Genomic DNA, 25040 nt, shown 5'->3' with positions numbered 1-25040 from the left:
GGGTAAAAGCTCCACCAACAAATCCTTCCTAGAATGCCCCTAAGAAACAAGTTGGGGCCCAACCAGAGCACCAGAAGGTGTGTGTGATGTGAAGTTAATTTGAGTCAATTAGAAACGCCCAACTTCAGCTGATATTCCTGCTGATTTTACTCTTCTGTAGTTCTCTTTTAGCTCCTGTTTGGGTTATTAAGAGTCATGTCAAGCCGAGTGCCATTCTGGGGATAGATGCTGAGGCCATCAAGCAGCGAGAGGGGAGGACCGGGCTGTGCTGCTGAATGGGGCAGCTTGTGGACCGCACACAGAGCGAGTTGCTTGTTGAAACACTGGCCTCACATGTGGCTTAGCTCTGGCTCTGCATGCCCATGGTGGAGATCTCAGGTGGCCACGATGCCAGCAGGCACGACGGTGCCCAGCAAAGTTGTGTACGTGGGGGGTGTGGGTGCTGCTGCCAGACAAGTGAAAACATGTACCTAGCACTGTGCCAGTGACAGCACAAGGGTAATTGCCTCCAGCTACTGGTGGAGCGAGAAATGTGCTAATATCAAATGCCAGGTGAATACTGCTGCAGCAAAGCTGTCATCTCAAGTTCCAGGCTTCCCTATTGAACAGCAAGGTGCCCATCAGCATGAGGTTGGTCTTTTGTCTCCAGCTGTGTGCTGACACTTAAGTGATATATGAGTGGCAGAAAAATGTGGATATTAAAATGGAGCTTAGGGTGTCCTCTGGAGTCAGTCAGTCACTCCAGAAGACAGGCTTTTCAAAGCTTTATGTGCAGCTGTAAAAGATTCAATTTGGAAAGCTTGCTTAGGCACAGGAGGTTCACTCAGTGTCAGGAAGGGACAAATGCCTTGTCTAACAAATAATAACATTCCTTTCTGTGGGATAAATATGCATATGTTGCTATTATTATGATGGAACATGGGATTTTGTTATGGGAGTGTGGAGTTACTCCAGCTCTGGATGAAGATTTCAGGCTGTAGCACAGCAGCACCAGGAGCACAGAGTGAGTGGTTGTCCTGGAGAATGCTGAGCTGTGGGTGACACTTGGCCTGTCAGGAAAGCTGATCTGCTCTGCTCTTGGCAGGGCAGGGGCTGGCTGTGGTGGTTTGCTTCTGCTGTGGGACCCACGTCCGGAAGCAGCAGGGCTGCTTCAGCTCTCAGCTTCACCAGGCACCATGACTGATCTTGTCTTGTCTCATGTCTGCACTGACCCAGGCTGCATGCCCTGTCAATGGAAGTGTTAACATTACATGCCGAGGAGGGGAATGGCAGCTTTAAAATGCTGTATCGGTAAATGTCAGGGGTGCAAAAATAAGTGCTAAGTCGCAGGGGGATGTTTCCCGATGAAGTGGGAATGGTTTAGCCTGCTGGCTGCTACAAATCAGCTGCTCAGCTGTATTAAGCCATTAGGAAATAGCTTTGAAATGACAATTAATAATCTTTTCAAAATTACCTTAAATTTATTTTGAATAACTGAAGAATTGTTTGTAACGTGGATTTTGAATCTGTTCACACTTTCACATAGTATCTCTGGAGGAGCAAGAAAAGGTCGGTCTGGGTGCAAAGATGTGTATGCTGATGGCCAAGAAGCTTTGGACTGTCTGGTGAGAACATGGAGTGAAGCAAAGAGTACAACAAGCATTTTGAGGATGCCTTGGATTGCTGTTTGCAGTATCTTTTTTTACAAGAATAAACAGGCATGTGATAAAAATAAGAGACTGCTTTGTGCAGCCTAGCAACAACTTAAAATTCTCCTGCAGCACGAGCAAGTGCATAGCGGCAGAGTACAGGTAGTCCTGGCCAGGCAGGCACAGGAGTGTGTCACCTCCCCAGCTGCAAAGAGAGGTTTCTGTGACGGAGTGAAATTTGAGCACTCTCTGTTTGCCCAAACCGTTCTGTCCTGTTTTGTGTTGTAGCATTGACCAGGGTTCAGGACTGGAACTGTGTGGTGCAGAGTGAGGTACTGTAGGAGCCGCGTTTCCTTGCAGACCAGGGCATGTCAGGGCTCAGAGTGTGGGTCTGACAGCTCATGGCCACTCCTCCAGCCTGATCCCACATCCTACACCCAGCCTTGCTGTCCAGCCTTCCCTGAGCTGCTTTTGCTCTTGTCAGCCCCACTCACAGTTAATTCAGTTCACTGGCTTGCTGGAAAACTCCTTGTTTCTAATGGTGTTGCTTCTCTGCCAGGATCGCACGTGCATTGGTTCGGGGATGGAACAGCACGTGCCGAGGCTGGTGCTGTGTAGGATCACTGTGGCAGCTCAGGTACTGTCAAACCTTCCACACTGCCATGGAGACAATGATGGTTGTGGAACACAGACAGAATCACAGAATAGCTTGGGCTGGGAGGGACTTCAAAGAGCATCTAGTTCCAACTCCCCAGCTGGTTGTACGTTGTCAGTAACAGAATGGTTTGGGTTGGAAGGGACCTCTGGAGATCATCCAGTCCAACTCCCTGCCAAGGCAGGGCCACCTGGAGCATGTGACACAAGAATGTGTCCAGGTGGGTTTTGAATGTCTCCAGAGAGGGAGATACTACAATCTCTCTAGGCTTTCTGGAAACTGAGCTTTGGCAATTGTTTGCTGTAAGAGTCTCTTCCTCCATCTACATAAAATCCATCTTTAAACTTGGTGCTCCTGACCCTTGGCAGAGTTGCTCTCATTGTTCCTGAACAGGTGATGATTGTACAGATATTGTACGGACTGTCCCCTGTGCTGGAGCCTGCAGCATTATTTGTCATCTGCTGCAGGTTTGACAGAGCTTTCAATGGGCGTGAGAGCTTAATCGCAATACTCACACAGATCCTGAGTAAGTGCTTAGGCTAAAAATAAAGTTTTATTTTGGAGAATAACCAGCTGGTACGCTTTGCAGCTGAGGCTGCATTTCTTGACACATGCGAGAAAGTGAAAGAATGAAGCATTTTTCTCTGGGCTCTCACTGTAGCAGAGATACTGTTGTGTCAGAGCTGCTCGTGCTTTGAGATGAAGTTTTATTCTTGAGACTAAATTACACAGTCAGGGGAATTATAACCATTTCTAATTACTGTAGCTAAACACTTGAAATTTTAGCCAGAAGTTCTACAATCTTTCACGGTCCAGAATGATTAAAGTTGAGCTACGGTAATGATCTTTAGCCTTGGCTGTGAAGACATGTTCTTCTCACTTCTACTCCAATTAAAAATAATTAGGTTTTTTGGTATCAGATAAAATTTGCCTTTGTGGCCTGGACATCCATGTATGAGCAGCATTGGTGGCATGGTCTTATCTCTCCTGTGTCATGGGTGGAGTGACACTGGTGGATGCATGGATAGCTCCAGTGGGCTGGAAATATTAAGCCTGTTTCAGGGTTGAACAACATGAAGGCTGCTTTGGTTGGAAGTGAGCAGGCAGTAGGGACATGTCTGAGAGTCCATGTCCACTCCTGAGCAATGTGACTGCAGCTCTATTTACCTTGGAGGAGGGGCAAGGTGAGGGGGCAGACTGGAAAGAAGAAGTGTGCCATTTTCTTCTCAGCCTTCAGAGAGGCTCTTGGCCAGAGCAGACAGACACAGATTGGTTCCCAGCTTCCCTGCGGGGTCACAGTGTCTGCCAGGTCATTTGCACCCCTGCTTTCTAGTGCTGGGCTGGTGAGCATTTCAGTGATGCACAGGTGATCACCTGCTGTTACCTTGCAATTTTACTGATCAAATCTGTAATTTTTTTTGCCTACTGTATGATTTTTGAATGCTTTTCATCAGAAGAAGATGGCTAGACTTTCTTTCCTTGTTTGCATCTGGATGATGATGGGCTTCTTATTGCACAGTGAAGAACTGCCATCTTTGAACTAGGAGCATCCTGCTCTGTGTTTGTGTTTCTGCATCACTTCTCACAATCCCACTCTTGTGTTTCTTTTGAGGATTTCCAGCATCTCATCAGAAAAAAAACAGAGGAGGAGAGATTTGTATTGAAAGAAATATGAAACCAATAAACTAGAAAGTTCATGGAAATTGATTTTCTTGTGATTGTTGCTCTGTGTGAAGTACAGAGGGAGCAAGACACTGAAGAGCGGGGAGGAATTCATGTTGCTTGTCCTTGGAGAAAAATGGGCTCTGTTAGTGATGATGGGAAGACGATGTGAAGAGTCCTCCTCCTTGCAAGGAAGAGTAACCTCCATGCTCAGAACAGCCTGTAAACTAGGAAAGGCTTTGACAAAAGCAGACTATATCATGGTAACTGGCTGACCTAAGAAGATCCCTTGCAAGGCCTTGGGCACATTAATGCCCATGGGGGAGGTCAAATCCCACGGTGTAAAGTGGATATTTACATCTGTCAGTGGTTGAAACATAGAAAACAGCTGAACCTGTCTGTTGAGGAGAGCTCTGGTTCTGGAACAGAAGCAGCCGCCTTTCTATTTTGTTCATTTTGTAGTTCAGATGTACATAAAAACAAACAGAATTTATAAGTGCATCCCAGATTTACTCCCTTCATGAACAATTTAAACTTTGTCATTCCCAGACAGGATTATGTATTCATGGTGTGAGCTGTCAGCCTGGGTATTGGAAGAAGGATGAATTCCAGAAGGGTTTTTATAAGGAGGGAAATACAAGCAGCCTTAGTATGCAACTGTAGCATTAGATGGTCTGCAAGAAAATTAGACTTCACAGATACTAACATTCTACATGGCCACTGCCATAACCAAAATTTTACAAGCCACAGGTTCTAACAGAGCTCTGTGTGCAGAGATTTTTAAATTAAAATGCATGTGCATTGTATTTCTTCCTGAGACAAAGCCTTAAATTGAGGCTTTCATCTTGGCCATATCAGTAAAAGTTGGCTAAATTTATTTCACTAAAGAAGTGTATTTGTGTGCAGACTTGCAGGGGTTGTGAGGGCTGGAAGTGTTTGTTGTTGGACTGGGGAATCAGTTGGTCCTGCAGGGCTGGTGATTGCTGCCTCCCAGAGTTGCTGTTGCTCTGTGTGCAGACTGCTGTGTGATGGGTGCCAGCTTCTGGTGGGAAGGAGGACTTGTTTCCAGGGCTGACACTCTCCAGAGAGAAGTGGGTGCTGGCCCTCTTGGAGGACCCCAGTTCGTGCTTTTTCTGTGAGTTGGCATCTGGATCTGAAAAATGCATGTTGTATTTAGAGAAAAAGTTCTCATTTGAAATGGCAATCCACTGGAAATTCTTTCTGTGGACCCTGAGTGACCTCATTGCCTCAGGTCTGAGTCGCAGCAGGAATTGTGGGTCCTGGTCCTGCTTCTGGAGGAGCATCACTTTGCTTCCCCAGCCAGTGGCTCACAAATAAAATTTTGACCTTTAAGAGAGGGTCTTGTCAAACCTAATTTGTCTTGACTTTATCACATGGCAAAACCTTTGATTTTAAAACCAGAGTTTTGAAGCTTGTCATGTGAGAAGTGGAACAGAGGGCACGATTCATGACTGCATCTGTTTGTCTCTGCTCCCCTTCAGCCCCCATTGTGTTCTTACCACGGGAATACTGAGCACTCTTCTGGGGAAAGCTCTGTCAGTGCTAACGGGCAAATAGACTTGTTCAAAAGACAAAACCCACCACCTTGGGAGAGGAGGCTCAGCTTCCTGTGAGATCATCTGTTCATGCCCTGCAATGCAGAGCTTGCATGCCAGAGCTGTTTGCTTCCCTTGCAAGGGAACAAAGAATTAAAACTTGTCCTCTTTTAGCATGAGGCTTAGGCAAGAAGGGGAAGTAAGATTTTGTCAGGGTGTGCTTTTTAGAGTGAGGTGGGAAGTCCACGGGTTTGTTTTTCCTGGTTATTTGCTTGCCTGTTGAAGTTGTTTAGAAGAAGTTGTCACTCCTTTCCTCCTTGGAAGCTGCTTGCTTCTTGTGAAGCCCGTGTCCTTCCTCCTGTCCATTTGGACCAGCTAAAAGGGCAGTGTCACCCAGCTCCAAGTGCAGTGAGCCCATTCCTCTGACTCAGGCTGCCTTTCATGCTAGTGGGATGTGCTTTTGAATAGGGATCTCCTGTCATGCCAATGGGGGGGGGTCCCATCTGTGCTGCTTTGTTCCCCTTGCCTGCTCAGGTTGGGGTGGTGTGTGTGAAAGTGGTCTGCAAGGTGTTGATTTTCTCTGTGATCTGGAAATGCCACCATAGGCTGATATTTTAGTTTGTTCAGCTGCTCAAGAGTTATAATTAAAAAATTAAAAAAATAAATCAAGCTGTTGGACTAGGCATGCTAGATAATTCCAGGCTTTGGGTCGTTTCTTGCTAAATCACTAGTTTCAAGTTCAGATTAGATCTTTTCTAAGTAATAACTATTAATTATTTCTTGGGGTTTTTGTAGTACGTGTAGGGACAGTGCCTTGTAGTATGGAAACCTGAGGGCAGGCCCCAGCTCCAAACCTTCTATTATATTGAATAAAAAACGAAGGGTTGAGGAAGAAGATGAGGCAAGAGCTGCAAAAATAGACACTCACCCACAAGGAGGCGGGAATTGCTGGGATGATGTCTTGATGAAAAGGTCTTGAATGCCTGTCCATGGGGTTTGTGCCTGGGGCCATACCTCCACAGCTGCTAATGTAGCTGGGGTGTCACCTCCCACTGTTCCTGCTGCCTGCTCCCCCTCCACTGCTCTTGAGCTCAGTGGCCAGGAGGCTGAGCTCAGCCTCTGAGTTTCATCCTCTTTCTCTGGAGGTGGGAAGAAAGCCTTGATGGACCACACAGGTGCTTTTCACCCACTCCCACCTGGGGGATGGAAGTAGTTGGACAGGTTTTTGGGGTGGAGGGCTCTCTGTCAGCAGAGTTTAGTCAGTGTCCATGTGCTGCAATGAGAAGCAGGGCAGCTCCTGTGGAAAACAGATGGCTGCCTAGAGACATCAAGTTTAATCTCTCCACTGAGCAGACAAATGCAAACCTTCGTGGCTTCTGAATATGATGTGGTGACAATTCCTTTTTGTGTAAACTCAGTGAATTCTGTGCCTTTCCAGATTCCCTTTTTCCTTTTCCTGAGTAAAGGATGTGTGTTTGCAGGGGGATGGCCTGACCATGGTATGAACAATGATTTGCATCCAAGTGACCTGCCAGAAAGCAGGTCCATGGGCCCTTTCCATCTGTGTTCAGGCTTAGCTATCCCTGGGGAATATTTGGGGAGAAGCTCAAGTATCAGGAAAGTCCACATTTTTAGCATGTTAAAAGAATAATTGCATGAAATCCCAGCACCTCAAGTAAGAATGATGAGCATAAAATTTCATTACCTACTTACTGCAGAAACTTAGGGACTTCCCTGAGCCTGGCCAAATCAAAGTGTTTATAGATGAAGGCTTTTTCCATTTGACATCAAAAAAACAATGTCCATTGAAGTACTGAGTTCTAAATAATGAAGTTTTTGCCCTAGAATCAGCTTAATTGACTTAAACTGTAAAATGCACCCCTTTTAGTTTGTTTTTTTAAATAAATTTCATGTGTCTGTCTTCCATTAGCTTGATGACGAGATAGCAGCAGCAGCATTGAAATAATTGTGCAGTTGTTATCAAGGGACCTGCACAGTATAATTTTTTTATATCAGAGATGAAAAGAAACCCCTCCAACACCCAGTTTTGGGAAGCATCATCTTGCCTGTGGTCTTGGGCTGCCTTTGAAGCATTGCCCAGTGACTTGGGACAGCATCTGAGCCTTCTACATGCATGAACACATGTGAACTGGCTGTATTCTCAAGCTTGAGATCTCAAAATCATATTGAGCTCCAGTCACTTTAAAAACTTTTAAATACTATTCATATTCTGTTAATGAATGAGCATAAAAGTTCTCTCAACAAAATACCCTGTTGGCAATGTTTGGATGTGGAGGACCACACAAACCTCATGGCTGGGCTGAAGGGAGTTAGGAGTGGTGAAGGGTGATCAGCCCTGACCTGGAAGAGTTTAGAGGGAGAGAGAAAACGTGTACATGAATTGTGCAAACCATGCAGCTTCAGAGTTACTGTCACCCTTTGCTTGCTTTTAGGCAGCTCCAGACCTCCATGGAGGAGGTGAGCTGAGTCCTGGCCATCTCCATTCCTGCAGGATTTGTCCCATGTGATATGGGCAGGGAAGATTTCCTGAAATACAGTGGTTTGCTCTCGCTGATGCTACTGAGTGAGATGAGGGATGACACAGGTGAATGTGGCATGTGAAGCAGCAGATGCAAGAAATCGATCCTGTAATGAGCCATGGGAGCTTGGAGCAACTTTTGCACATGGGAAATGAACGATCTAACAAACGCAAGTTTTTGGCTCACTGCCTCAGGAAGTGAGGAAAACAGGATTATGGCTGTATTGCTGCCTGAAGCACAATGTCCTAAGAGGACATTCCCCTCCTGTCCCCATTTCTTTTTGTTTTTTGGGGAGCCTGTGCCACTTTAAGCTGCGAAAGGAGATGGGATTATAAGTTGCAGCTAAAGCAGAGGCTGGTTTTCTCCTGCAGGTAGTGTGGGACACTAATGAATTGCTTTTCTTCCATGACTCACCTCTTACTTCCTTATGGTGAAATGTCAGCAAATCCAGTTGAACCCTTTAATCTTTTTTTAAGGTAAGAAAGCCCACTAAACAAACCCCAGAATTTGTTCTTGAACTGAATCTGGAAGTAACTGTAAGTTAGCCTCATTCCTTTGATAAACAGAGCTAAACTTGCAATTCTCAAGCTACTTTTGTAGGTCAATGGAAACTGTCAGTCTGTCGAAGTTTTGCAGCACAGAAAAATAGTGTTCTGCTGTCTGCCATCAAAAACAACTGCAGGAGCTATAGTTCACAATTTTCTGGGGTTTATTTTGGCTTGTGCTGTTGTCTTTATGATCACACATATAACAGTGTAAGACACTGCTGTATATCTCACTTGCATCTTCATTGGTTTTGGGGTATGAATTTGCTTTAGTTTTATCATTGTCCCAATAAAGCTCGATTGTGTTGACTTGCTGGATTTGGTGAGAATCAGGAACAGAAACATCAGCAGAAATATCCACTTTACCAAGAATAAACGTGCTTGCAGAAGCAGCTCTCAGCTAACAAGGATGTGTGCACACTTGGGTATTTTGTCTGTGACCAATTAGCATGATCTCCCTCTTGACAGTGCAGCATGTATGGAGTATTTCAGCCCCTCTGATACCCCTCTCTTGCTGCCCTGCACCTGCACTCTCAACAGTCTTTAAATGGCTTTGCTATAATTAGCTGGCACACCTAACTCTGTGCAATTCTTGTGTTGGCACTGATAAGCCAAAAGCATGAATAACATCCCCTGTTCCATAGTGCTACTCTGAACATGTTAAAATATACAGCTACCAAAACCCATGGCAGGGGATCCTCTTTCAAAGGATATTCCTTCTTGCCTTAGCTTCACTCTGGCCCACCTGAAATCAAATGAGCATGTGAAGCTTATCTTTTGCTGGGAGTCTGTTTGTCACGCTGTTTAAATGCCTGAATGAGTAGTTTGTACCAGGCTAAAGTCATGAAGGATCCTGGCAGCTGGAAGAATGCTGCTGGGTCTGGACATGCTGTTCTGCTTGGGTGGAGAACTTGTTTGGGATTCCCATGTTGGGAAATACGTCCCCACCAAAGAGGAGCTGTGTTTCCTCCACACTGGTGGGAGCTGGTCAGTACAGCTTGAAAATACTGGGGAGAAGGTGGTTGGGTATCCTGGGGTTTCCCAGTACTGGCGTTTCAAATCTTTGTGCCTGTGACCCAGAGGGGGCTGTGGAGAGAAGTTGCTTGTGAGATCTGTGTTGTGGGAATATTATATGGGCACCTGCTTTGGAGAAACCTTGTAAATATGCTTGCTCTCTTGGGTCCCTGGCCTGAAACACCATTAGTGGAGAAGTTCTTAAGGACCTTGGTTTATCTTTTGTGCTTAGGAGTTGTGTGTAGGGATGGTAGTAAGCGTACTGCTGGCAAGTGATCCCTTTGCCTTGGAATGAGTTTTGCTCCATGAGAATGTGGAGTTGCTCTCTTTGAGCAGAGGGGCACCATAAACCCCTTTCTGTGTTTGCTTGGCGCAGTTCTACTCCTGGAAAAAAATACTCAGGTTTTTCCATATGGTGAACTGGGGATCATTTTATTTCAGAGGAGGTCACACATGTGATCTGATCACATGATACAGTAAGTTGAGTTTCAGGTAGGATGCACCAGTAAAAGGGAAGTGCTCATCACAGAGGAAAACACTGGGTTTTTTCTATGAGTTAGTGTGTTCTGATCCTGCCCTGCTGGCTTTATTTTGGGTGTGCAGGGGAACTGTGTCCCTTCATGGCAGAGGAAGCAATGCTTATTCTGCATGTAGAGTCCAAAACACAGAAAAATTCTTCTCTATCCAGACTGTTAACTGATCCTGCAGCAGCAAGCTGCCTTTGATCCTCCTAACTAGAATGATCTTTGGGGAGAACTTTCCAGGGCTTCTCTCAGGTTTGCTCACGGTAATGCAAGACAGGTTTTCATCTCACAGTGACAGCTTAGCAGGAAAGAGCCTCGGCTGTGTCAGGCCTGGAAACTTTGATCCTGGTGCTGCTGGAAAGATCTTGGGGATTCATGTCTGGTTTACAATTTTGTGCAATTTACAACTGTCCAGGACTAAAACTAGCTGATGACTTTTCTGTGTTTGCCCCTTGAGGATGGAAGCTCTTTTCCCTCATTAATGGCTTTAATGAAGTACATATGGCTGTTCATCCAGCAGATACCAGAAAGCGGCACTTGTTCTCTGTGTGGCAAATTTGAATCATCGTGCCAAGCCCACCGGCTCTGCACTTCCTTGAACAGCGACCTGTGCACCCTCCTTGCCCCTTCTCCTTCTTGCTTGGCCGATGTTCCTGGGTTGTACACCTGTGCCTGTTGCCAGGTCTGTCTTCCCATGTTCACTGGGACTGAAACAGCAGGTCCAATTAATTTTTCATTCCCCCATTTTCTGTCTGTATAAGAGACACTATAAGTTACCCATGGTTTTAAGTTTTTATGCCCAAAGCACATCATAACTCCAGTGTGCTGCCTTCTGACTCTTGCCAGAGTGCTGATCATGGGACAGGGAGGATTTGGGAAGAAAAGCTGATAAATCATAAATTCCTGTGCAAGATGAATCACAAGTTATTATATCTTTCTCAAACATGCAACTGCGAGGTGTTACATCAGTGCCAGTCTATGGCATGCAGGAGGAAAGTCCCTTTTGGTTAACATGTACATACAGGCTCTTCTGCATCTGTCTTTGGGCATCAGTTGAATTGACTACTTAATTGCAATTTTTTCCTGCTTGACCCCTGGAGCCTTTACTCACGTGATCCTCATGTACTGGAATGTGCTCCAAGGCAGGGGTGAATGGCAAGGGAAAGAGTTCTCTTGATCATAGTAGAAATTTGCATTTTTTCATCCTACATTTTATATAACTGCCACCTTTCTGGCATTTTGCTACAATCTCTGCTATGGAAGTAGATTGTGGGGGGAAACTGAGCCTTCCTCTTTGAATGCCAGGAGAAGAGCCAGGACTTGCAGAGTTTTCCAGTCTTGTTCTTTCCTCTGGGCTCTGACCTTGCTCCTTGTCTGGCAGCACTTGGCCAACCTGATTAACTGCAAAAAGAGTTTCTGTGGCTGGATATTCATCCCACATCCATGTTTTTGCCAACTCCATCAAAACAAAGGTGGGCTGAGATTAGCACCTTACTCTTCCCAGCACTCTGGAAACTTAGAAATTAGTTGCATTTTTAATTAATACAGGGGCTTTCTTATAGACCTGTGCTAATTGTGTCCAAGTGATCTTGAAGCTGTGCTGAATCTCAGTGAGCCCCTTTTGTTGGGCTTTTTTCAACTTTAAATGCTAATATGTCAAAAGTCTTGGTATACTTCTAGTGCTGCCCTGCAGTATGTTTCCTCCCACCTTGATACATCCTGGTTCATAATCTTGAGTTTTCATTAAAGCAGATGCTATCTACTGTTTTCTTTTTCAGCGTAGATGATAACTCTAGTATGTGTATGTATATACACTTAATGTTTATGTATGTATCAGTAGAAATGTAAATTTTCCCTGCACAGGTGCCACGTTGATCATATCAGATATTGACTTGGCTTGACAATTTTGTGCCAAAATGATGCTGAACAGGTGATCCTAAAGAGAGGGGCAGCTTTGTTGTCTGGCAGCTGTGCACCTGGGGCAGGCTGAGCCAGGGAAGTCCCCTGAAGCACTGAGAGCAGTAAGAATTAAGGCAGCAGGGAGCAGCAAGATATGTAAGTATGTGTTGATTATTTTCTTTTAAAAATTTCTATCTCTGCTTTTATCCTCTTAGAGTGTTTTGGCATGAGATGTGTTCTGGTTACTGGAGAGTGCAAAATTACGAGAGGAAGGAATCAGTGGCCGATTCTGGTCATCGTGGCCAGTTAACAGGGTCTGAGCATGGCTGGAGAGACCCAGGATGAAGCATTTCCACCTCAGGAAGTACAAGCATGCAGTGGTGTGTTGCATGCATTCTGTTGTCCCTCAGCCTGTCTCTGCCCCCTTCTCCCTGACTCCGAGACTTCGTGCTTTCGGGAGAGAAATTGGTTGAGGTTTGCTTGCTGTGCATCTCTCTGCTGCCTTCAGGGTTCTGTTTGTTCCAAATGCCTCTTGTGCCTGTGCTGTCCCTAGTTAGTGTATCTCTTCGCCAGGAGCTCTGGCTTTTGCTTTAGCGTGATTTGCACAGCTTAAGCCCTTTCCCTGCCTATCCTTTCTTTTCATTTCCCATTTGTGCCGGCTTGTCTGCTGGAGCGGCTGCTGTCAGTGCACAGTGGAAAAACACCGATCCGTGAGAAACACACTCTAGCAGATCAGCAGGAATTCCTGGGCTCCTTCTGGGCTGCCTCTTTGTCAGAAGAGCTCAGCCATGTCTTTGTTTTCTCGCTAGCGAGTCAGAGATGCTGCAGGTTTGTTTGGAGCTTTTCTCATCTTATTTGCTCAATAACCAGGGCAGTTGCCCATTGTTTCACTCGTGCTTTTATTGTGTGTTTTTAAGTGCCGCCAGGCACAATATCTTCATGCCGGCAAGAATAAGTTAATGCGTCTCTCTTAGCCAGCTGCCTGGAGACTAAAAATTTCTGGTTTGGGCTGCAAAAACAGGAAGGGAAAGGAGCTGAATTTTCCTCAGCAATGCAAAAAACCAAAATTCAGCCCATTTGTTTGAGCTGTGTGGTCCTGAAGGGGGAACTCTGATCTGGCACATCACTCTGCCGCAGACAAAGGATAGTTGATTTTTGTAAATTGATGCCGTGATCATTTCAATCTGGAAGGAATAAGCATGCAGACAGTCTGGTGGTGACTGGGGGTGAAGGGCATGTGACCTAAGAGGTGGTGTTCCTCTCTGATTTGAGTAACAAAGAACCAGCCTGTGCCTGTGTATGCCAGTGGGATAGATATACTAATTTCACCAGTGGTCTGTGTCAGTGCAGCTGCGTGAAAACTGAGCTGTCACTGGAGACAAAACTTTGTCTGTCCTTTGTTGTTGTGTTGTGAAAGCTGGGGCAATGAGATGAGGGTGAAGATGAGCAGCCCTGCCTGGGCTCTCCTCTGGCTGCAGAGGCAGCTGCAGGCATGAGAGCACCAATTCCTGCACATGCAGAAGAGCAAATGCCCTTGATCACTAAAAAATGGGGAGGCAGGAGGAGAAAAAAAGTGCTATGTTTGCTTGGAACAGCCCCCTGCAGAGGCAAAGAAAAGCCTGCCATACGTTAATGGGCCACTTTCATAAATGTGGGAGCCTAACTCACACAGAGTGGCTCAGCCTGTCTGAGCTGATGCAGCTGTCAGCCTGTTTGTCTAGAAAATGCTTTTCTGAAAGGTATGATTATTCTAGACTGTTGAGCAAGTTCTTCTGTGTGAGTGCATTTAAACAACACCAGTGGTACATGTGGGAAGATTAAAAACAAAAAGAGAGGAGGCAACATTTTTGATAGCCCGCGGAGGACAGGAGAGGAGGTTGTGCTGCCTGTACCACAAAGACACGTGTAGTGTCTTCTGAATTGCTCGGGTCTCTCACCAGCCTGTGCGACACATCCTGTGCAGGTGTGCTATCTCTGGGGAGAGTGCTCCTGGGACAGTGAGCATGAGAGCAGTGTGAGGCATGGGGGTAGATGCATTCCTGCCTCTGCAGGGCCATGCCCTGTGTTGGCCGTGCTTAGGTACCCACAAGACATTCTGGAAGGGTACTTCTTAAAAGCTTGTCTTTGGCCCTGGGAAAGGCATCCTTCCCCAGCCACCCTGGGGTGTGCAAAGCACCCCAAGGCACTGCTGAGGTCTGGCTCTGTCCTCATCGGGTGGGAAGGAAATTGGCAGCAGGCTCTTGGGAGACCCTTTGTTTGCTCAGGTTATTAGCAAGGAGCGAGGAAATAATGATTTATTGATGCTTCTGTGTTTCTCCTACACCAGGCTATGAAGGAAGAAATTCAGTTTTCTGGCTGATATTCAAGGCTGTAGTTGAGCAGTACCATGTTCCCACAGAGCAGCCTGTGGGGTGCTGGTGGTACCTCTGGTTCTGTGATACAGTGCCCCATAGCCAGTATGGGCTGTGATCACCAAGGGTCATTTTCTGCTCTTCCCCTGCCTCTGGCTGTAGCCAGGCTGGTGGAGACAGGCTGCTTACGGAGCCCAGCATTTCTCTGCTGCAGCGTTTTGTTTGATTAAAGCAGAAATATCTGATAGAGTGGGTGGCGGCCACTCCTTTCTGGGGTGAGGCACCAGTGGGAATGTGTTATCAATACCTCAGCAAATACTCTTTGATCTTCATGGTACGTTGGGCAGAAGGTGGTGTCCTGTTGATGCCTCTTGGCCACAGCCTGGGCACCATCGCTCCGTGCTGACCGAGGAGAGCCCTGCGCTCACGCCGTAAGGGCCGGTGCCTTCCACTGCCATCACTGCTGTGTCACTGCCCTGTCACTGCCCTGTCCCTGCCACCTTCTCTGCCTGCCCAGAGTGGCTGGCATGGCTGTGCCTGTGCCTGGCGAGCCAGTAACTGGTGAAGGACACAGATGACAGCTCGTGTGCTGCAATGGTTGCTCGGGGCTCTGCCAACCCCCACCGTGCAGCCTCAGTAAATCCAGCTGAATTCCTGGGCTTTGCTTGGTACGTCTCCTCTGACAGCCCTCTGTACAGCAATGGCCTTTCCATGCATTCCCTTGCTTTCATGTGAGCCTTAGCTTATGAGCAGGGTTTCATCTCTGTACCCCAGAGCATGGGATGGGGCAGGACTGCAGCACAGGACTCTGCAGGACTTTGGAACACCCAGCTCCTGCCTGCACTCCCGGACTCTGCTCTTGCTGCTGCTTTGTGGCCTCTCTCCTTTGCAGGCCATAGAGCTGTGCGTGGCCAGGGCTGCCTGTGAATGTGTGAGATGCTTGGATGTACTGCTCAGGACCCCTGCCTGCCTGTGTCCCAGCTGCCAGCATCTGCAGGAATGAGTGCTGGATGCAGGCAGGATTCCCTTGTCCTGCAGAGTGATTGATCTCCCTAGATTGCATGGAGAGTACAGCGAGGCACTGCCCAGAATTGCTGTGAGCACGTAATCCCTTGAGTCCTAGGGATAAGGAGCTCATAGGTGAGACCTTGGCAAACCTGACTTTTGCCCCCTTGCAATCTGTGCTCATTTCAACTGCAATGTGCTTTTTCATCCATCCTCCTCAAACAAAGCAGTGCCATTTTGGTTAACCTGAGGAGTGTGCAGATTCCTTTGAATCACGTGATCTATCCAGGATACTGATTTCTATTTTTTAACTTTATGACTACAGTGCAGGGGATCCCTAATGCTGAGTGTCCTACAAACCCAGAATGCAGGGCCGCCCCTGTGCTGAAGACCCTGCCATTTCACCCTCACCCAACGTGCACCCACCCAGTTCAGCTGACAAAGGGAGATGATTTATGAGCGGCATCAACAATGTCATAAAGTGCAAGTGGCAAGTTAATGCTGCTTTTTTATTCCAGCCCTTTGACAGGGCCTTGTTAATAGAGGGTTGGAAACAGAAACAAAAGGAAAGAGCACAGCAGCTAAAAGCCAGTTGTCACAGCACTGCTGCATTAGTGTGAAAATGCTGTTTTATCAGAAAGAAAGCACCCTCTCCATAATAAATGGCGTTGCACAGCAGGGAGCAGCTCCTCAGGAGCACCTCTCCTATGGAGGCAGGCTGAGAGGGTGGGGTTGTTTAGCCTGGAGAAGGCTTTAGGGAAACCTCATTGCCTCCAGTACTTAAAGGAAGCTTATAAAAAGATGGGCAATGACTTTTTACATTGGCAGGTAGTGCTAAGACAGGGAGGTATGGTTTTAAACTGAAAGAGGCAAGGTTTACATTGGATGTTAGGGGGCAATTCTTTAACTGGAGAGTGGTGAGGCACTGGAAGAGGTTGCCCAGAGAAGTTATGGATGCCCTGTCCCTGGAAGTGTTCAAGGCCAGGTTGGACAGGACCCTGGGCAATCTGGTCTAGTGAGTGACATTCCTACTCATGGTGGGGGGTTGGAACTAGAAGATTTAAAAGATCCTTTCCAACCCAAACCATTCTATGATTCCAGCCTGTGGATTCCCGTGGACTGTGCTGATGTGCCCTCTGGAAGAGGGCAGAGGTGTTGAGCTGTTCAGTAGGATTCAGTGCTCTGCACTGCCATCTTCCCTGGGATGATCAGACTGAGATAGGGCTTAAACCCTTGTGGGTGAAGGCCTGGAAAACTGGGGAGCGTGGGAGAAAGCTGCACAAAGGGGTGCAACTTGTAGAGTGGCTGTTTTTGGAAGGGGTGGTGGTGAATGCGGAGGAACTACAAGTAGGGGACCAGGCAGTGCACCAGGGCCAGTGTTTGGAGGCTGTAGCAGGAGTTGTGTTGAATTTTGGGGTGAGGACTCATGTGGGAGTGCAGGAGGGCAGGTGGGGTGTGCAGACAGCAGGGGTCTGTGGCACTCAGAAAAACTTAGCATTCCCCTGGAGACAGCAGTGCTGGAGACTTCTTCGCTGATCCCCTTTCCCAGAGAGAGCATGCAGCTTGCTGTAATTTTCTCTTATCTTCTCAGAAAAGGAGGTGAATTCTCTGAAATAACTTGCTGTTCTTTCCAACCCCCCTTGGAATGTGTCCAAATACACTTTGCTCCGTTTCCTTACTTAGTTCTGTAGTTAGAGGTGGCAAAATGCTCCCTAGGCCATATCCCTAGGCCATATGGGGCTGCTTGGAGCTTCATCCCAAGGTTGAGTTCTGAGTGTTGGTTTTGTTCTTGACCGGATACTTTAATAAATTTGGTTTTATTTTTAAAGTTTTCCCCACATGCTTTCTTCTCTGTCTTTCTTGGGAAAACAAACTAACAAAAAAACCCCTCCTACATTTTTCAAAGCTGAGTATTGCAGAAGAGGCCCCCCATCCACACCTTGTTTTTTCCCCACAGTCTGCGGTAGCTGTTAATTCACATTTGGTTAAGCAATTAATCAGGATATAAATAATACATAGCATGTTATCAGAAACTGCATGCCAGTGCTATGGAGGCAGGCACTTTCGCCCTGGCGGGGAGGGCTTCCCTTCTGTGCTCTGCAGCCCCCTAAGGCCAATTAAGGTGCATCCTTGATGAGAATCCAGCCGCTCCTTGGCTGGATAAATAGTTGCTCTGATGCAGGGAGGGGGGGCCAAAGCAAGTGAAGATAAAGAGAGGATTTAGTGTTCAAACAGCTGCAGTGAGCACTGGAGCCCGAGCATTCCCTTCCTCCCCTTGTGCGTGGGCTGAGGCTGGAGCAGCAGGAGCGAACGGATGGTGCTGGCACCAGTGGCAGCTTATGAGAGACCTGTGGGTCAAAGACTCAGCAGTGTGTCCTTTGCCTTCTGCCTTAGTCCTGTAAAGGTCTTTTCTCCTGAAGGCATGTCAACTGTTAATAAACATAGCCTTTTAGAGTGTCACAAGTATAGAAACCTGCTTTATCTTCCTGTTCCCCTTCTAGCCTCCTGTGTGAGCTCAGGGAGTGGTGTCTTTGGTGTTTCTTCTTCCAAGGCTGCTGTTTATTTTAATGCAGTAATGAGTGCTAAGCTGGCTGGCGGGAGAAATAGATGTTACTGTGACAGCTTGGGTGGAGATTTGGAAAAGATGCTTCAAGTTACAAACCAAGTATGAAAACCATCAAGAAATAGTGAGAAAAAAAACCCCCATCCAGAGTCAATAGACTCTGGAGGCCACCAGATTTCAACTGTCACATTCACAGTTGTGAATTTGCTCCATAGTAGGGCAGTAAGAGCAGGAATAATTGGGCTTGGGATAAGCTTGGCTTTCCAGGGGGATCTCTAAAACCTCCCTGCAGGAGGCTAAATATTCAAGGCTGCTGCATGGTCCTGAAGCTTTGTCTCTGGTCTCCCTGTAGGAATCATTGGACTTTGGTGCTTGTAACTCTGACTTTCTTTCCCAAACATAAACTCTGGGAGTTTACTGTACTATGGTCTCTCCTGGCATAAACTCTGGTGCAAAAGAACCTCAGCTGAAGGGCACAGTAGCATGTTGGATGTTTTTTCTCAGGTGCTGGAGCAGGATGTGGTTCTCCAGTCCATTGACCGTGCCATTGAGGCTGTGCACAATGCAGCCATGAAGAATGGGGGAAAATACAACCTGGAGCAGAGAGATGTCCTTCAGTAAGTATGATGGGCATCTGGGAGAGCTGGCAGATGGAGGGTGGTCATAGTGTCATTCTGTCCTTGAGGGATGTTGGATGTTGTTGATTGGAGCCCCTGTGCTGCAGAGTGCTGCTGCATTCAGACAGCTTCCCAGTGTTTGAGCTGATGCTGCTCCTTCTGACAACTGTGTCCAGCAAAGTGGAGCTTTGGCCTTGCTTCTCTATCCCTCTGCATGCCAAGAAGAGGAGATTCTCAGCCACTGTAGGCTTGGAGGAGAAATCCAAAACCTTTCTGGCTGCATTTTCTCTGCTTTACCAGCCAGGAATTGTAGAGGTTGTTGGCATGTGACACAAGGTCTTTAATATGTTCTCAAATAATTGCTTGTGAGGAGAATTTTTGTTTTCTCTGACACCTCGCACTCTGTGCTGAGGCATGCTGGTTTAATCTCAGTTGAATAGCAATTCTAAAGTGCAGGCAATTTCTGAAGCTTGCAATGCAATATGTGACTCTCCCCCGAGGAAGAGGCATTTTTCTCCAGTGAACTGATGAATAAATTATGGCTCTTGCAAAGCCTCTTCCTTCCTCCCCCAGAAGTGCTTCCTTAGTTGTTAATGAAACGAGTTGGTGTTCAGAGTAATGCAGCCCATTCTGGTATATATAGCCCAAATGCAATAAATCATTAAAAAATAATTTAAATGTTGCAGCATGGTCACTCCCTTGAGCTTTGCTCTTCCTGATGTCATCATTCCGTTTCAGAAAACTGATCCATCACCGGAAGGAGACTGTGTCCCGTAAAAGCCACTCTCCCACCCCGCAGGGGACAGTTATGACTCAGTCCACCAGTGACCACCACCTGGATGTGTCCCGGCAGCCCAACGGGGTGTGCCGGACGGGGTATGAGCGACACCACAGCCTCCCCAACACCGAGTTCGAGGAGGACGATGAAGGTCTCTATCAGGTAACAGTGGCTGGACACTTGCTAGGTTCCTCCTTTGGTGGTGTGACATTGCTTGTCCTGTTGAATAAAATGCCTTTGCAGCTGAAGTTACAAATCAAGTGTTTGTGTTGCTGACCTGGGATTACTGCAGTATAAAGTGTTGGTGTCTCGGTGTAAGAAATCTGGAACAGTCCCTTTGCTATTTACACTTGTCATGCTTTTTGGAATCCTTGAGGGTCCACGGTTTTATGGGAACATGCAAAATCCACTTTATACTGTGTGACTATCTCTTGGCAACTTTCTAAAAGAGTTGCAGGCTCCCTGGAAAATGCTTTGAAAGGCAGTTTTGACGTGAGCAGCAGAGCCCCCTCCAAGCACTCAGCACTGCTTCATTTCTCCCTTGTTATGTCTGCACAAGATCATTGGTCCTTAAGCATTTTATCTGCTGTAGCTGCCTATTTATACTACTCAAAACAAAACAAAAAGCCAAAAAAACCCCAAAGATCCTGCTTTGTCTGAAGGTTGCTTATCATGATGAATTAAAGGGAAATTGCAGGAAATCAGATTTAGAGCAGATCTTTTTTTATCTCAGCGACACGCAGTTCCAAGGTTACAGTGTGGCGTCAGTGAGGCTTCAAAGTAGCAGCCTAGGACGGAGGCTGTGGCTGTTGGGGATGAGTGATGTGCCAGATTTCCCTGTGTGGGTGTAGCTGGATGTTAGGGCTAAAGGCGCCAAGCAAGGATGAGCATGGAGATTTTTTATTCCTCCTACAGATGAACACGTGCACTGTAGTTTTTCTTCATCTCTCTGGGCCGAGTGTTTGGAGGCATTGCGTTTATAAGGTACTGATACACTGTCTTCCCTAGCAGATGAGGCTTGTTTTACACATGAAGAACTGTGAGTTTGGGGAGATGAAAGGTAGCTCTGGCTTACTCTGGCTGAACATAGCAATTCCTACAAAGCCCATTTTTCTCCTCAGTATTCGTTTTTGTTCTTTGGCAGTCAAACCAGCTCCATTCTCAAGCCTGCACATTATGGGCTGAGCAAATGGGGCACCGTACAGCCCATTCTCCATGCTGGTTCCCTGTCTTTATCTGGTCTGTGGTTTGGTTGCTTGCCAAAAAGGAGGAAGACAAATTTCCTTGGCTGACAAAGAACTGTTTCTGTCTGGGTGGCACTGAGAATGCAGTTGAAGGGCTTCCAGCTTAGCCCTGTGCTGAAAGGGCTCCTTGAGATTTTAACAGCTCAGTTGGTGGATTTCCGGTGCGCTTTGAAAATACAAAGTGGAGGAAGCAGCATTGCTTTCTTCCACTGGTTATGCAGTAGCCTAAGAGGAGACCTACTGAAATCTAAACTTTCTCACTAGCTCCAGGGGAGCAAGGGTCTTGGCATGTGCTTTTCATTGCTTGGGATTTTCAGGTGCACTCAAGTGTTTGTATCTGAAAACTCAAGCAAAATTTGAAGTGCAAATTTCCTCTCAGCGGCTTTGCTCCCAGGACTGAACTGGCTTCAGTACTTGGTGAGGGCACTTGTGCTGAGCTTATCTTCAGCTCCTCCACAGTCAGCATAAGGTGGGAGGCTGGGGCTGCTGCCATACCAGCTGCCAAGAGTGGAGGTTGGGCTCTTGGAGTATTTTAGTCAGTCTGCTGCATTTGTGCGTGCTCAGTGAGTTTGTGATGCTCATCTCTGGAAACCTTTGCTACAGTCCAGTGTGTCTGGCTTGGCAGAGTTTGCCTGGAGGAGGAGGTGGGTGGGAGATTGTTAGTTTGGTTTACTGTTTTATTATTTTGTTTAAAGGGTACTACTCTAATAACCTTGTTCCCAGGAGTCAGAGTGGTGATGTTCTTTGCCTGCTTGGTTGCGAAGGGAATGGGAGTGTTGTGGTTGAGTCAGCTCTTGTCTTTGAGCAGCACAGGGAGCACAGCCTGCTATCAGTCCTTGCAAAAGGGTGAAGGAAGGGAAGCAGATGTGTAAAATCTGTGGATTTGGGGAAGTTCACCGTGCCCTTATAGAGGCCTGGGGAAAGGGAGGCTTTCAACACGAGTACAGTTGCTTTTCTCTGAACCTTTGGTAAGGTCCCTCATCTTTCCCCCCTCTGGACAGGTGGGATCTGAACTTCAAGGACTCCTGCGTGGTCAGCTTGTGCATGGCAGCTGCACAGAGGATATTTTCTCCCTTTCCCTTTGGGGGTTTGGATGTTGTACATCCTCCTGTTGGCCCCAAGCAGTGGCTAGGACATGGGGTGCAGGGAGGGGATGGCCATCGGTTATATCTCACAGCTCCTGACCATGCGGCTTGGGCAAGCACAGGGTAATTCCTGCGATGCTGCACGTTCTCCTCGCAGCCACTTGTACTGTGGTGTGGGGCTGTCTAAACTGGCAGGGGCTGAGCTAGCATTAGCTGTACATCTATTAATTTAAGCACTAGCCTGTGGTAACTGTGTTAAACTTGTGTGGTAAGTTTGGAAGGGCTAATGAAGCCATGGCAATACTCCAGAATGACCCAACCCTCGCTATCTCCAAACAATGTCATGCATCTGTGCTAAGCTCTGAGCCTGCCTGTCTGCTAAATCCCACTGCCTCAGTAATTGTGGCCGTGCTGTGCCAAGCAGCTCTGACTCGTGCTGTCAGCTCCAGCGCTCTGCAGACAGGGCTCTGCTTTTAGCACAGCTGAGCTTTCTGGATTTGGGGCCAGCCTGCCAACCATGCAATGCAGAGACCCCTCCTGATCTGCTTGACGTCTCTCAGCTGTGCAGTCTCTTTTTGGACCGACACGGATCATTTTTGAAGCTATATGCAAGTATCGAATAGCATTCCACCCAGAGAACAATGTGGGGTGGATTGACAAGAGCAGGGCGTGCAGGCGGGGAGTCTGCAGCAGTGGCTCGTGCTAATTCACCAGCTGAAGGTGCTTGTAAAGGAGTGACTTTTTATATGACGTGGTATAAGGTTGGATGTATTTGGTGTTGGGTGGGAAAGAGACTAAGAGATCTTTTTTTAAAAGTCTTTGTGCAAACTGCTGTGTCTTCACTTGTCTAGTGGATCTAGACGTGGGCTGTGAGCACATCTTTAGCTTTTGACATCGAGTCTTGAATGTTTGAAGTGGCTTTTGAAGGTGTTTTATTTACAGAAATATCTTTGCTCCCATTTCAGAGGAGGTTTTTGCCCTTCCTGGGTCTGGGGGAAAAAAAGCACATTTTTCATTCTCCTTCTACTGAGCTATGTAAGTTAGAGACCCTTCAGGGGCCTGTCTCAGATTTTCACTGTGGGGTGGCAGAGATCTGTGCCCTCTGTGGTGTTCATATAGGTCTATTCAGCAATGACAGGGCACAGAAAAACTTTTCTTCCAGGGCTAAACAAACCTGGAAAATTTTCACTTGTGATGGACTGAATGTCACTATAGATTCCAAATGGTTGAAAGCTGGGTGACCCAAGGCATTCAGACCATCACCTCCTTTCCCTTCCTGTACTCCCCTGGGAGGTTTGGCCAGACAGCGATTGCAATATCCCATAAAAGCAGAGGCACGTTTAGGGCAGCAGGCTCTGAATCCCAGCAGTCCTAAGAGGTCCCAAGCAGAGTCTCCTGGCCCTGAGCTGCTGGGCTGTGGGGACTGGAGTATTGATGCAACATGCTCCCACCTAGCTTGGCTGCTGTGTTCAGTGATGCCCTACTGATTAGAGGTTAACCCTGAGGCTGCACCTCCCTGGAGTAATTGTGGGTGAAAGTGATATTGGTGATCATGGTGTTTAGATCTGACAGGAAAAGATGAGTGTAGGAATCTGAGCCTGGGGCTCATACATTGCTTGTTTGGCAATCCTAGAAGAAGAGACTTACAGGAGAAACCCCAGATGTGGAGAGTTAATGCAACTCCCTGGCAAAGCTTCTCCCAGTGCGTCTTGCTATAGGTAGCATAGTACTGCACAGAGGGTCAAGCCCTATTTTCTCCCTGCATGAGCAGAAATAGCTTTGAAAGCATGGAAAAAGCATTTACATGCTGGACAAGACCAGTCCTTGGTCTTGTCTGTCTGCAAGGGTATTTGTAGCTGATGTAATGGATCTCTCCAGAAGAGTGTGTAAATACGCACTCTGCAGCCTCTGTGGAGCTATTGAGAGTAATGTGGAGACATGGTAAGTGTGTGGGATTGCATTTGGAATAAAGGAGTAAATGCTTGACAGGTCTACACGACGTATGTGCCATGTGCTGCTGAACACAGCAATTAAACAAGGGCTGCTTTGCCTGTCACAGGGAGGGGATGAAGTCAGTTTGAGTGCTGCTTTGTTCTTCTAGGAGGCCGCCTATTAACATCTGTCCTCCTGAGAAAACTGCCTCAAATGACGAGAGAGATGTAAGGACAAATCCACACATGCACACGAGAAAGAAGGCTTCGTAAAAGAAAATGTCTTTATTGTCAACCTCCTTTGATTGCTCTGAAATCTTTCCTTATAGATCCCGCCACAGTCCCGGCGTGCTGCTCCTGTCACCCCCCCACCTCCAGAGAAGCGCAAGAACACACAGATTGCTGCTCCCATTAAAAGTAAGGACAAACAGCTCTCCAGGTCTCGGGCATGAAATGGACACTGGGCAGTGTAACAGCCATGAGACCTGAATGCTTCTGGTTTGTGCTTAGATGAGCATCCTTATCCATTTCCTGAAGTCCTATATGGTTTATATCCTTACAAATATATCTGTAAAATATATATAGCCTAGATTCCTGTAGGTTTTAATGCTAATGGTCCTGAGCTGGTGACCAGTACTCCTTCAAGCCTGTTCTGATTTGGGAGGGTCTGAGCAGCTTGTGGATGGGTGCCAGGTACAGCATCCTCCTGCTCTTTCAGTGCCTATGGCCCCGGGAATCATAGTGCTCTCCATGGAGCAACTCTCTGCTTGCTCCTGTGGCTAGTCTGGCCAGTGCACAACTGCAGTGGTTTAAGATCCTTTTTCTCCCACAGACACCATGGCCATCTCCCAATAAGGCAGAGGGAGTGTTCCCTTGCAGTGAAGAGTGTGATACTTCACCAGGGGGACTCACTGGCTTTTAATGCAGTCTCAGGTCTTGCTTTTGACTCCCAATCTGTTGAGCACTTTCTTTGTACAGTGGTGGGATTTCCATAAATTCAGTGGCTTGTGCCTGTAAGGAGCAGTAAGAATACCAGGGACACGTTTGCTTATGTGCTGCCCACAGGCAGAGGAGCAGCTAGTGAGGAACACTTGAGAGCAGGACCATGGGGCCAGGGCAGGAGCTTCTCCGTCTTCAGCGTGGTTGGGCTGACAGAGCTGTGCTCATCCTGCTGACTTGCTGCCAGCTTGCCCAAGTGCTCTGCTGTGCTGTGACAGTGATGCCATTGGTGACACTCAGCCCATCTCAAGCCCACTCGTGTCCCCTTGTGTGGAGCAGGGCAGAGCTATTGATTTGCAGGTAATTGAGACCTGGGACCAGCACCAGCTTCCTTAATGGTACTTAATGGTATTGAGCCATTTTTCACTGGAGTAGTGGGAGTTCACAAAGGTCAGTTTCATTCAACTCATTATTTTGATTTAATGAAGCATGGGGGGAGCTATG

The 25040-nt window shown here is 47.1% G+C and overlaps 1 protein-coding gene across 3 annotated transcripts in view; it reads left to right on the top strand.

The window, feature by feature from the left end:
* NCKIPSD (NCK interacting protein with SH3 domain) overlaps nucleotides 1–25040 on the top strand; it is a 48951-nt gene that overhangs the window by 680 nt on the left and 23231 nt on the right. Inside the window, exons 1-4 of one of the 3 annotated variants that reach the window (XM_042017324.1) lie at nucleotides 12273–12403; nucleotides 18447–18559; nucleotides 19298–19499; nucleotides 23927–24014. In XM_042017324.1, the coding sequence (XP_041873258.1) occupies nucleotides 12365–12403; nucleotides 18447–18559; nucleotides 19298–19499; nucleotides 23927–24014 (442 nt within the window). In that variant the 5' untranslated portion in view covers nucleotides 12273–12364. Of the gene's footprint in view, nucleotides 1–12272; nucleotides 12404–12827; nucleotides 12852–18446; nucleotides 18560–19297; nucleotides 19500–23926; nucleotides 24015–25040 lie in introns of those variants that run through there. The other 2 variants (XM_042017338.1, XM_042017331.1) reach the window with 2 other exon arrangements.

This window comes from Corvus kubaryi, unplaced genomic scaffold, assembly GCF_017639235.1.
Source record: "Corvus kubaryi isolate FWS band 111438036 unplaced genomic scaffold, C.kubaryi_AGA036_p1.0 136, whole genome shotgun sequence".
Lineage (NCBI taxonomy): Eukaryota > Metazoa > Chordata > Aves > Passeriformes > Corvidae > Corvus > Corvus kubaryi.
Note: the sequence above shows the minus strand (reverse complement) of the source record. Positions and strands in the feature narration are given on the sequence as shown.